Source organism: Rhyacophila brunnea, unplaced genomic scaffold (genome assembly GCF_057557595.1).
Source record: "Rhyacophila brunnea isolate RB1 unplaced genomic scaffold, BYU_Rbru_1.0 scaffold_10, whole genome shotgun sequence".
Taxonomy (NCBI): domain Eukaryota; kingdom Metazoa; phylum Arthropoda; class Insecta; order Trichoptera; family Rhyacophilidae; genus Rhyacophila; species Rhyacophila brunnea.
In genome coordinates this window covers 5,592,545-5,606,805 of record NW_028232752.1, presented here as the reverse complement: position 1 = coordinate 5,606,805, position 14,261 = coordinate 5,592,545, and the positions used below count along the sequence as shown (strand labels likewise).

The 14,261-nt window shown below is 34.1% G+C and overlaps 1 protein-coding gene across 1 annotated transcript in view; it reads left to right on the top strand.

Moving 5' to 3' along the window:
• The window catches only part of LOC147078841 (tubulin alpha-3 chain), a 38,055-nt gene extending 34,681 nt beyond the window's left edge, over positions 1 to 3,374 (top strand). The window contains exons 7-9 of the mRNA XM_085950048.1: positions 637 to 692; positions 1,601 to 1,810; positions 2,326 to 3,374. Coding sequence (XP_085806174.1) covers positions 637 to 692; positions 1,601 to 1,810; positions 2,326 to 2,509 — 450 coding nt within the window. The 3' untranslated portion in view covers positions 2,510 to 3,374. The remainder of the gene's footprint in view (positions 1 to 636; positions 693 to 1,600; positions 1,811 to 2,325) is intronic.
• The last annotated feature ends 10,887 nt before the right edge of the window (positions 3,375 to 14,261 follow it).

Sequence of the window (14,261 nt, the reverse complement as noted above, 5' to 3'; positions counted from 1 at the left end):
AACTTGTAGGCCAGCTATTTTCGGAACAAAATAAATCCTTTAAAAAATATGAAATAGGAATGGAATGATAAATATTTGTGAAAACTTAGCAACACATGTTTATCAAGTTTATCGTGAATATTTTCATACTAAAATGATAAATATTGTTTGGAAAATATACACAGAATGTTTATTCAGAAGTTATGACGCTTACAAGAACCCGCGAATATATTTGTCCGTGGCCTGACGCGACATACATGCTTTGGCGAGTTAATTTGTCCGTGGCACGGATCAGGATAGATGTGTATTTTTTAATGTCTTTCAACTTTTATTTGAAACACTTTTCGATATTTTCATGGGTTAATGAGATATGGATGAAAAACTTAGAATTGACTGCCATTTTCCAAAATGGCGTCCGTAGCACAGCTTGTACAAATGTTGTTTTTTGGTATGTTATTACTGGGCACTAACACCATAACCACCTTGTCTCGCATTTACGGGAATTATTTTCAGGTTATTTTGACCTAATAATAATATGACTGGATTAATAATTATAATAATTTCATTGTGAATTATCAAAGTGATGATCTTTGCGTAATATATCATCAACCTATTGCAAAGACAACTTTCTGAATGTATTTTTATTTTAATTCACAGATGGTGAAGTGTGATCCTCGACATGGAAAATACATGGCCTGCTGTATGTTATACAGGTATTATTTCAATTTAAATATTTTTAATATTAAAATAGAGGTAACATCTTTCCATAACTTAATGTTAAAACTAAATGTAAGAGCCCTCTGCATTGTTATATCAATGTAAACAAGAACTTAAATATATTACACAAAATGTAAATTATTATGTTACTTAATACTATTCCCATTCCAAGTAACACAATGCATAAGCCCATTTGTTTACTATATCTAGGCATAAGGCCCTTAAGCATTTTTGGATTCATAGATAAATAATGGGAAACTATATAGCTGGAGTATACAATAGAATTTAGCGCAGCACCACGTGGTAATACGATATAACATTGTATAATATTTATCCGTGGCATTTTATGCCGGGTCCATACGCGTGTAATGTAATGCAAGTTTGAATGGACGGCACACGATATCCACGCGAATCCTGTTGTTGTTCGAGTTCTCGAGCACTGCAAACGCCTTAGTGTTCGTGTTAAAAACCGACAGCCGATGGAACAGCGCAAACGTTGCTACGAGCATTACATGTAAGGATCGTAGCTAAGTATGGATGACAAATTTACGTTACATTACATGCATCTGGACGCGGCCTTAATAGTTTATATTTTTTATTTGTAGCATTCTTGAGTTATGATCTGATAATGAAATCAATAGAGAAAAAACGAGTTATTAAGAGGCAGTGTCGTGAATTCATAGTTAAACTTCTTGATTGACTGATTTATGGATCTTTCATACGTCAATGATACGTAAATACAATGTTATATAAGTCTAAGACATGTACAGTTTGTCCAATTTAGCTATCTAAGATCTAATGGCGGATAAACTATATTTCTGTCTATTATGCCAGTTTTACCTGTTAAACAAACTTTTTTAACTGTTACATGTGAACATGATTACCTACGATTGTTGTCTTGAAGGGGTGACGTGGTGCCCAAAGATGTGAACGCTGCCATCGCTACCATCAAGACAAAGCGCACAATCCAGTTCGTGGACTGGTGCCCCACCGGCTTCAAGGTCGGCATCAACTACCAGCCCCCCACCGTGGTACCAGGAGGAGATCTCGCCAAGGTCCAGAGGGCTGTCTGCATGCTCTCCAATACCACCGCCATTGCTGAGGCTTGGGCCAGGTGAATAAATTAGCGCTTATCTATCAACCATTTGGAATTTAAAAGCGAACCAACGTATGTGTCGTAGATAAAAGGATTGTATTCCATGTTCACACCTAAGCAGATATAAGCCTATTGAATAATCAGTCTTCGTGTACTAAATACAAACTAATCTCAATTTCCTATTATTTTCGCGCTGGGACAAATATTTATTAAAACCGTTAAATTTTTGAGTACAAGAAATTTACCAACAAGTTATTTACCTCACGATTTCCTTGATATCATTGGATATTTCGTTGAAATTGACTTAAAAAATCTCTGAACTTTTAATAACTACAAAATGCGCTTTGTTTTACTTACTCTTAACACACCTTTAAATGAAGATTTGCTGTCAGCTATTTACTAATCCATGCTGTAAATCCAAATACATATTGTTAACATGCTAAGCTCTGCTCCACTGTGGGCTTGTAGGGGTAATTATATATTTTATCATCTTCAAAAAATAAAATGTGACCTATTATTGTATTTTGTTTCAGACTGGATCACAAATTCGATTTGATGTACGCAAAGAGGGCGTTTGTCCACTGGTACGTCGGTGAAGGCATGGAAGAAGGAGAGTTTTCCGAGGCCAGAGAGGATCTCGCCGCACTCGAAAAAGACTACGAAGAGGTCGGAGTCGATTCTGTTGAAGGAGAACTCGATGACGGAGATGAATACTAAGATCAACTTCACATATCGCCTTTATCTTCTTATATTTATTAAAAATGCCGCATTTCACTGATTTCAAAGATGCAAATTAACAATAAAAAGGTGTTGGTGTTTGAAACAAAGCGTAATTTCTCAAGTTATTTGTATGTCATATTGACAAACATACAATGTATGCTATGTATAGAATCAATTATATTATTGCCTAATTAAAAGGTGGTATTTCCTTGCAATTGAGAATATCTTAATGAAAACAACCACAAGCTAAACAAAATGTGAGATATCCAAAGCCTGAACAAAATCTAAGCTCAAGTGCAACTGAGAGAGCATTCACTTGTTCTCTGCAATATAGAGTAAGATGGAATGCATTTAAATTAAAAAGTTAGATACATGGGCATATAGTCATTCAATCTAACTATGTTCGTCTTAAGCCGCATTTAGACCAAGCGAGCGAATGTCTGTTATTACACCACTCCAGTGAAATTCTCTCGCTTTTTGTTGAGTGAGCATAAGAATTTCGCTGGAAACATTCGCTCGCTTGCGGCTTTATAAGTGATCTTTTAAGTATTCTTTCTCTGAAGGAATGTCACATGGCATTGCAATCTTTTAGGAAATTTTATACGGTTCCAAACATTCAATTTTTGAAAACGTTACTTTCTTCGTTTGACATCAATATGTAGAAAACCGTGCATTTTTGAATCAATGAAATATGGTAATTAAAAAACTGCACATTATTATAACTTACCAATTAGCCATAAATAATATAAAAAAACTTATTACAAGATATGCATTTAATCTACATATGATAAAATATCTTTTGTGTTAACCTTATCACGGAAACATTCCCTCCAATTTGATAAGAAAAAATGGTTTATTAATCATAATAAATGCATAATTTTATTTTAATAATCAATAAGCTTAGATTGAGGTTTGATTCCTTAATTAAACAATATAAAATAGATACCCATACTTCTCCATAGAATAACATTCTTAATTTACTATTATCCCATGTGCTGATGACCTCAAAGTATTATTAAGTTTGATTCATTTTGTATGCGTAGAAATTATAACAACTAACATGAATTTAATTGTTTGATATTCAGTGACAATTCTATTGGTTTATTGAATTATTTAATCTAAAATTAATTTGTTAGTCAATTAATTATTTATTATAATATTTATGTATTTGTAACGAACTAATGCTAAAATAAAATTATTAATTAAAAAAAATGCATTTGTAATTACAATCATTTTCATGTTTCATTAATAAATTTTTTTTGGATATCTTAAGATCATCCAATTATAATTATTGTAATTGAAAAAGCAATATCTACATAGGCACCCCGACAAAACCGCCAAACCAAATGCGCCCGTACCAGTCAGTGGCGCACCCAGGGGGGGGGGGCAAGAGGCCCTGGCACCCCCAATTTTAACATTGAAATTGAAAGCCAATAACTATACCTTTGGGCTTAGACAAATAAAAACATGGCAAAAACATGATTTGTAATTCTCCAGCACCCTTTTTAGAAAAAATTCTTAGATTTTAATTTCTAACACAAAAATTTCGAAACACTAATGTCAGGTTTTTTTAGAAACCCAATCCCTAATGGAACTGTCAAAAAATTCTCAGTGTCCGCCCGAATTCCAGAGTGGTGTAGGTCATGGCTGGGGAGGGTTGACAGGGCTCTAGCCTGGGGGCCCGGGCTGTGGGGGGCCCGGCGTGTCGGGTTGACTAGATAAGTGAAATAAACACACATCATAAATTAGCTTTAATAGTAAAAAAAGTTGCCTGCGGCGCTATTATACTTCATGACCATGAACATTTTCAATTATATAATTGTGCAATATATTTTTTGATTATTATGTGTCGATACTCGACAGCTCCATTATTAAAGTAGATGTATTAAAAATCGCCAATAATTCACTGTATAAGTACCCTTCATTTATAACACTTTTATTAACACGCCGATAATACATGTTTAATCCGATGCGGTTACACAGCTTATACCCGATAGAGTTCCCTAATAGAATAACTGGAATATCTACGATATCCCATGAGAAATGCTGATTATGAGTCATTAAGTCTACTTATATACAAATATGGAATGAAAATAATTTATATACAGTATAACCTCGTTTTTACGTGCCCGGAATTCACGTTTTCCCGGCAATTGCGTGTATTTTTTTCAGTCCCGATGCATTTACGTTTTTCTTTCGGAAATATTCAAAATATGCGAGTTAGAACGGCACGTGTCTTTAGAACGGCGCACGGTGATTGGTCGGCGAGCGACGCTGTGATTGGCCGGTTTTGGAGGTTCATCGAGGGTTTAAAAACCTACTTTACATGCTTTGCTGATATTCAAGATGACACTTTTAAATGTTTATAAATAGTCTTGAAAGAGAATTACATAACAAAAAAACAAAAACACAACAAACTAATATACATGTTTTTTTTTAAAAAATTTTCAATAAAAATTTAAACTGAATGTTGTTTTTTAATAAAACGTTATTTTTTTAGAAACATAAAATTTAAATGATCTTTTTTTCAATACCCCCCTTTTACATTTTCCCTCCAATTAGGTTTTTTTTTCAGTCCCTTAAAAAACGTAAAATAGGGGTTATACTGTATTTATTATTTCGATGGCTTAAAGTCAAACAACGTTATCTACAAAAATGTGTTTTTTTTTTTTTTTTAGATAACGATACTTTAGATTCGTGGCTACATAATTGTCAAACAACGTTATGTCAATTTTGTCTAGTTTCTTCTTAAATCGCCAGTAAAGTTTAACGTTAACTACATAAAGTTACTATTGCTTAATATCAAAAGATTGTATAAGCTGTTAGCGTTGTTGTCACAAGAAAAATCAAATTATCAAACACCGTCAGCAGCTGATAAAGTTTTTTGACGCAAACAAAATACGTTTTAAACTGCAACGTTCAAGTCTTATGCGCTCTTAGTGTTTTTTGATGCTAATGTTGGTAACATGAACTGTGCGTTGTTCGTAGCGAAGCGAACCTATCTACATTGAGATCAGCTGTCGGTTTGGTACGATACAGTCGATAATAAAGTTCGTCATTCGCCAAGACAATAATATTATACGCATTTAAAGTTGATTTATCATTCTGTCGGACATTTTTGTTACTTTTAACCATTATTTAAGTGTTTTGCTTTGTTTTAAGTACATTTCATTATTTAAGTACATACAGCACGAAGAATACGGAGATATTTGATCCGACCGGTTGGTACACGGCCGCTAGGATGGCTTCCAAGGTTGGCAAATATAAAGTGGTGGAAATGGCTCCACGGGAAATATATAATTTCAATGCACTACAAAAAGCAATAATTAAAAACAAAAAAGTTGATTCTGACGGTAACCAGGTGAAGTGGATGAACATAGTGTGGTTTCGTTATCTCAAAAATGATGATCACCATATTTATTCTAAATATGATTATGATGACGAGTTCAAAAAGTTTAAAGTACAACGCCGTACTCCTCGCTCAGGAAGCGGTCATAATTTAATACTGCAGCAGAAGTACACTGAGGCATTAAAAATATCTCCCGAAAAATCGGCAGATTTAAAAGAATTATGCCAAAAAAACATTATTCCAGAGTACTATCATGCATTTTATAATTCTCTGAAAGAAGGCACAACACCACAATCAATGATAGATGTCGATGAGGAGTGTTAATCGACTCTCAGTAGCCTTCTTAAATACTTAAATATAGATTATTGTTTTATACCATAACCAGTGACGTCCCTAGACAAAATGCCGCTCCTAGGCAGCGCCAAAAGCCGCCCCATTTTTATACAGTATTTTTTATCATCCTGTGATGAAAAAATATGTTATAATAGTATATGGATACATCACTAACAAAATATACAAAATTAGATTTATAAATATTTTTCAAAAACGTGGGGATTTTTTGACGTTGGTAATCCAGTGGCTTATGTAATTTTTGCGATACCTACATTAATTTGTTCTGTCTTGAGGAATTAATCCTTTCCATGCGAACGTTACACCAGGTGTACACTGATTAAGTGGCAACTTTACTGGATATAACTAACGTATAATCTAAATGCGCTAATTAAAAAGTCATTAAATGCTCCGCGTGCAACTAGTTAAGGGCGATACGTGTCGCTTTATTCTTTACAAAACTTGGCAACGTTTATAATGACATTTTTAGCACGAGATCGCAAAGATATACATTATCAGACGGCGCGACGCTTCGATACAAACTGAAATCGTGTACCAGGAGCGGTAGGTGGGACGCTCTTTTAGAGGGGGGTGGTGCATCTTTAGTTTCGACGGCCAACACAACTTCCGTGGGCACTGGTTAATAAGTCAGACTGTAATTATTCGCAAATCTCCACGTATCGTTTCTGGTCACCAAGGACGTCAAAGGTCGGCAGAAGTAAACTAGACATCGCGAACCCGACAAAAGAATTACAGCCCTGTCAAACCTTGTATGTTAATTAATACAATTTGTTTCCGACCAGTGAGTCGATTCTTTTAAAGGAAAGATATTTTCATTATTAGATACCTAACTATTTCTATATACATTAAATGAATCTCCTCGATTTGCCGGCCTTAGAGTAACTGCCGCCCCCAAGCGACGCTCAATCTGCCTACCCGCACGGAACGTCACTGACCATAACATTGTGTTTCTGTTTATAAATTTGAAGAAATTTAATAAAAAAAATATTGAGTTTTACTTATTTTTAATGAAAATTTGTACCCATGTATATCAATTTATTACTTTAGTTATTATTTAGCCGAACACTAATTACTTAAAACTGCAGAGAGAATTCATACACATGTTAATGTCAGAAAACGTTATCACCTGTTAGTGTTACTATGTTCAAGTGAAGAACATTCATACTCAGTGTCAAAGGACACTAAGAGTAACCTTTCACATAAAACTATTTTTCATATTTTTTTAAAACCATATCTATGAATTTTAACAATACCATAAGCAAGATAAATGTACAATACACAATAAATTATAAAATATGAACATTATGTTTTAAATAAACATCTCCTTTGTTGAGCTACAAGAAACTAAAAAAACGTTTTTTGGCTCTCCTGTAAAGTTGCACTTTTGTAGATAGTGTTGTTTGACTCTAAGCCCTCGATTTCATATGAGGCGCCGAGCGCCAAAGGAGCTCAAGCACCATTTAACAAAAGTGCTACAAAATGGCCGACAAGTTTTCAGTGAATTTATTTTTTTAATTTTAAACTTGAATGGTGAATTGGACAATTATTTTCTAAGCAAACCAAATTTAAAAAAAATTAAATTATTATTTGCAATAATATTTAATGAAAAATATCTATTGGATTCCAAAAAAAATGGTGTTTGAGCTTCTTTGGCATATAGAAAAATGAAAAAAGGTGGCACTTGATACTTTTTTTTGTTGCATAAGCTTCTGTGGCATTAACATTTTCAAAATCAAATAATGGCATTAATTTAAAAAATAAATCATTTAAAAAAAATGTTTTAATGTAAGGGTTTGGATACCAATAAAAAAACATTTTGATACAAACAAATTTTATTATCCCAAATAAACACTGAAAAAATGGTCAAATTTGTTATGATTGTTACATGAGTTTGTTTGGCATAAAATTTGCCTTATAATATTAAATACGTTTTTGCCATTACAGCAATGATTTCAAAGCCTTTGGATTGTTTTTTTTTTAATAACCGTCTATATACCCAATATTATTAATAATACTAAATCAAATCGTTACTCCAAACTGGCCAAAATAACAAAATCATTATTCAAATTTAACACCATCATTTTTTCTCAAGGATTCGGAGGATTTTTTAAATACTTTTTTTAGTGTAAATCAATCGTAATTGGATATAAAATAAGATGAAATTAGAAATAAGAGTTATTTTCTTTCATGGAAGTAAAAGTTTAGTGGACATAATTACTAAAATGACGTTAATAACTATATTTCAAAAGTAATCTAAAATATTTTAAACAGCGACTATGTGAAAGAAAAACTGATAAAACATGTTAAACTTACCACGATTTTCCTCGTTTACAGGTTTACACACATCGAAACTATTTTTCTAATCCTTCTTGAGCTCATTTTCAGTTTTTTTCACTGTTGAGAACGTATATTCAATAAGACAAATCTGACAGCTGTTTTGGTCTCGCACTCTCCATAGTATAATGGCGGATAAGCTTCTGTGGCGTGCCGACATAACGACCAAAACAATTATGCCACAGAAAATAAATCTCTATTGTAAAATATCTATAATTATTTGAGCGATAAGATTTTGTGGCATGATACATATCGATTTATAGAAAAAACCTACATTCAAATGTCAAAAATCGTAAAGTTGGCGCTTAAGCTCCTTTGGCACTCGGCGCCTCATATATCTTTATTCATACCTGTGTTTTTTACTTGTGTATCAAAAATATATTATGTAAAAATAAAAATTGTCTCATTTCTAAATTGTTTTGGCGGTAATGTCTGGGCGGTTTTGTCAGGCTCCATCTACATAATATTATGTCATCAGCCAGGGTCAACCCCAAAAAATTTTGACTTTGATTTTGAGCATCATATTATATTATTTCTCGTCCACATATCAACACCCCCAGCGAACAAAGCAGTAACTCACTTTTTGGCTGTCTTGAGTTAGGACATCACGCATACTAAGAAAAAATACTCTTTCTGCCTGTATTAACGTTGTATCTCTATGTATACCAGTTGCAGAGATATGAACTCGAAAAAGGTTGTAATTATTATTGTCCATGTACATGTCCTTATTTCAAACATGTTCATAGAAAATAATCAACCTTGCATTCAACTTTGTCACAAACTTTCTATAAAATACAATTATTTTGTTCAATATAATAGTTGCTAAACTTAATCTGTGTTGTGATTGGTAACTACACAGCCTTCCTGAGTAAATATTTTTAATAAATCATTTTATGATTAACTATGCACACAAAACGATTTCAGACCGTAAGTTACAATATTCCTTGAAATTTTTTTTTTTTTATTTTAAATCATCTCACGAAAAAAGTTGTAATATGAGTTACATTATTCTTTCGAAATATGCAATATTATGACAAGTCGTAACTCATAAAAAGTATACCTCCGGTTGTTTTACAGAGATAAGATATTAATATACTTGATTACCAGCACTAACTATGTCTTTTAACCCTATTACCAGATATTTTCTTCTTTGCATTTCGATATGAGAATTATTCAAACTTTCATTTTGCTCTCCTGAAAAATGACCAAAAGTGAGTTACTGCTTTGTTCCTTGTGGGTGTTGATATGATGGTACACAATTTTGGCTATATTTAACTCCCCCCCCCCCCCCCCCCCATCGTCACATAACCTTTTACCCCCCCCTGTCTATGTTACGTCACATTTTTGACATCCCCCCTACATTAAAAAACAGAATAAATATATATTTTTTAATATTTATCCTTAAATCCCCAACTGTGTTTTCGGATCCTTTTATATTTTCTGTTTACTTTGTGATGTCACATTTTTGACCCCCCCCCCCGTCCACCCTTCGTCGAAATCATCACATATCAGACCACCCCTAGAGCGTAACGTCATATGTGGACGGCTCCTTATGGATTGACATTTGAAATTATTGTTGAAAAGCAGATGCATGGTTAAGTTGGTTAAGTCAACAAATATTAAGATCGCTCAGTTGCCAATACAATTCACTTACATACGCAATGGCGCCCATTTTTATATTCATTGTGATTACTTACTACAGTAGTTATAAACAGTGGCGGCTCGTGGATAAGATATTTGGGGGTGCTGCAGTTGATTAAAAATAAAAATAAATGTTTATTTGGATTATATTGTACTAACATCAAAATTAAATATAAATAATTAAAATAAAGAACTTTGCATAAATTGCTTGCAGAAATAAATTTTAACAATGTTAATAAATCATTATAGCTATTCATTGTTGTGGCGCGCAAGCTCACGCGAGACGCAGAAACGGAGGAATACTGAAATCGGACTGTCTGACGACTCGCAGTACAGATTAGGCTTGCATTTGCAAGCACCGCTGCCCGCACCCTTCCTTCGCCCACTCGAGAATGTTCTATTGAAATCGGTACTATGCAAAATCAAGTACCAACCGCGGTGTATGATAAAATTATTGGACATTGGATGTATCGATGTGCGGGCGAGCTGATTGCACGCTTAATAATATTGATATTTTCATATTATAAATTTATGGATATTATAATATTACATTTGTCTCAATTTGCTTGGGGGTGCTGCAGTGCATATGGACGAGCCGCCACTGGTTGTAAATGGGTTTACACAAATTTTAAATGATTTTTTCAACTAAATTCTTCTTTTGACATGTCCGATCCTAATAGGATCATATGGGCCTCCACAGGTAGAGGTTTGTATTGAGATTTTTTTGTTTTTACGAGAAATGGATGTCAGCCACTTGCTCAACCTATTAGGTCCATACTCTGACTCATACACAAATTGAAAAACAATGTGTACTTGTCAGACCCAGGATTCGAACCTGGCACCCACAACGCAATAGGCGAACGGTTATACCGCGCGGCCATCGTGGGTGTATCAACTAAATAATAATGCCAAAGTGTTGTATTATTGGCTGCATATCTACACATCGTGACAGATTGTCTTTTTATTCGCTCAGCAAATTGGCAAATAAATGAACATGCAATGCAAAGTAACTTGTAGCTATCCTAACTACAGCTCGATTAAATCAAGGAAAATTATTTATTACTCATCTCAGAATTTTTATTGGCCAATGTTCCGAAATCTGTGGAACAAATCACAGCTTTATACCCATTAATCAGTGCGTTTTTTTGGTTTCAATTTCATACATTTAGGTTTTATCTTTATAGAGTTTTTCAACATTTTTGGTCGATCCACTCCTGAATGAAGGCCTCTCTTAGCTCCTTTCACTCTCCTCCGTTAAAACTCGATAGTCGTATATCCAGAGGGTTTACGGCATCCCCAGTCATTGGGAACGACTGTATGACTACATTTATCCACTCGCTGAATGACATTCCAGCCCATTGTCATTTCATTAGCCTGTGCGACCTCTATCGCAAAATTTGTTTATAGGGAGCGTAGTGTCTGTTTAGTGCATGGTGTGCCATGGGAGTTAGGCGTACTAAAAAGGATGACACTGCACTATGGACATTATATTTGGAATTTATGGAGTAGGAATTTCAAAGGATAATTGGAAGAGCAATAAAACAAATATATCAAAACCACATGTTTAATACAATAAAAATCTTATTAACACAATCAAATCACGAGATTACTGCCAAAAGTTGGTAAGTCTCAAAATCATGTTATGGAGTAATTGCAAATTGAGCAAAATGATAATTTCTTTGTGCTCTATGTGCATGTTCCATATATCGGATGAGATTGATTTTTTTTTTTGGCATACATATTTATAATAATATAGAGACATAATCCGTTGTCAACACTACATACCTAAATTGTCGACCTACCAATTTTTGGCAGCAACCGCACGAATGTAAATGTACACACTAGTTTGATGATATCACCTCAATAATATTTACAATTCATGGATCACTATCAAAACCATTCATAAACATTTAAGTAACTAATTGCATGCTTACCATAAGCAGATAGATGTCATCTATTATTTACAGACATGACAAGATGAAATTGAAAACATTACATACAAGAATAAATAATTAATTTATAAATATGAAAAAAATACAGTAAAACAGTAATTTGCTACATAAAAGATACAACATTTTTCATTGACAGGTCACAGTAAAACAGTAATTTGCTACATAAAAGATACAACATTTTTCATTGACAGGTCTAAATAGGATTGAATTATGGATAATTCTTCTTTTGATTCTATACAACTAAAATACAAAACAAACACTTACACAGGTTTTGGAATAATATTAATGTGACTTATAGTGCCTGTACACGTGCATGGATTTACTGGCACCGATAATGTATAAATTCAAATATCGCGATAACTGTTTACACGTAAAATTGTTGACTGTCTCTCTAATTTCATTCTTCAAGGATTAGTGAGTTTTTTTTCCGGCCGGTTCGCCACTATTGTTCCACTGCGCAGGCGCAGATATCGCACAACTTCCAACTGTCACATAAAATTTCAGAAGCTGCTGAACTTTTTTGGTCCATATGCGTGCAATCTTGCAACTTGCACGATAATATGTGTATTTTCTTGTTATGGCCGCGATAATATGCACTGTCAGCAGTAAATCCAAGCACGTGTAAACATGGTATTAGGCGTTTCACAAATTATTTTAACAGATCAATGACACATCATTATTTTAACGTGTCTTCACATAATATGCATGTGATATTATTTTTAAAAATTAAATACAAAAATAATATTTGATCGCTACTTCTTTCATCAATAAAAGAAAAATTACATTTTGTTATATTTGTCAATTTTAGTAAATTTTTCAAACTATAAAAATGTTTTAAGAACAGTTGTTAAAAAAAAAATCATCCCTCGAACATAACATTCATACTTACACATTAAATAATTGTTTTACAATACTACAATAAAACAAATAAATACACAACATAATAACAAAAATACAATGTGAATTTGTAATTAAATTAAATAATAACAATATTATAACATAGTTCTGAAAATAAATTGAAATGAAAATGAAAAATGTTATGTATTGGTGGTCCCTAATAAAACAAACATAATATATCCAAGTATTGACTTTTACCCCTCGTGCTTTACGAAAGCTAGTTGCAGTTACTCACACACGTATCCTCACAAATTTAACATTTTATAAACGTTCAACAATGGAATACACTTGGGACGTACTGATCAAGAACATTGCTATGTCTGAGTGGAAGGTGTAATTGGTGGTGGAGCTCAGACAGTAGGATCCTGCCTTGGTAAACACATTACAGACCTTTTACCGTCTGGTTAATACCACCTGAACAAGGCATATCTGTTACCCACACGATGAAGCTATGCAATCTAGAATATGCCGATGACGCTATACTATTCGACAACTCAATCGAAGGCATTCAGGAGACAATCGACAGGTTGCATGACAACTCGTCTCGCGTTAGTTTTAAAATGAACGCGAAGAAAACCAACTTTTATGCAACAGCACCTGTCCTGATCCAGATTTCCCTCTAATTAGCGAGGGGCAAAACATCGAGAGCGTCGACAGCTTTAAATACCTGAGGGTACACATGACGGGAGATGGCATTTTGCAGAAAGAGCTCGCTATCCGAATGGGAATGGATGGAGATTCAACTCGATGCGGAGTGTCTGGAACTCACGATTGTACAAAACCAAATGCCGCCTATTCGACGCTTACATTCTAACAGTGCTCTGCTTTACGGTAGCGAATCATGGCACCGTACGAAGGCTCAGAGCAATGCCACATCTACCCGGCGAGTTCTTTCCCGTAGACTTCCCAACCAGCAAATACTTACATATCCCAATGACCAAATGCATGATTAACGGAGTAGTCTATTTGGTGAGTTCGTTTATGACTTTAGAAGCAACGAGGAGATAAGAGAAACCACAAAGCAGTCTCTCATCACACTCTCGGCCACGTACTGTGGTTGCCAGAAAAATATTTCAACCTGGCTTGCTTGTTCTTCAAGCCAACCGGATTCTGGCGTCCTGGAAGGCTGCTAAATACTATCTATAGAGTGTATATGGCGGAGCTACGGGATCCGGTTGCCTCCAAGAAAGAAAGAAAAACAGGTGTAGAGTCTACGCACCTTGCT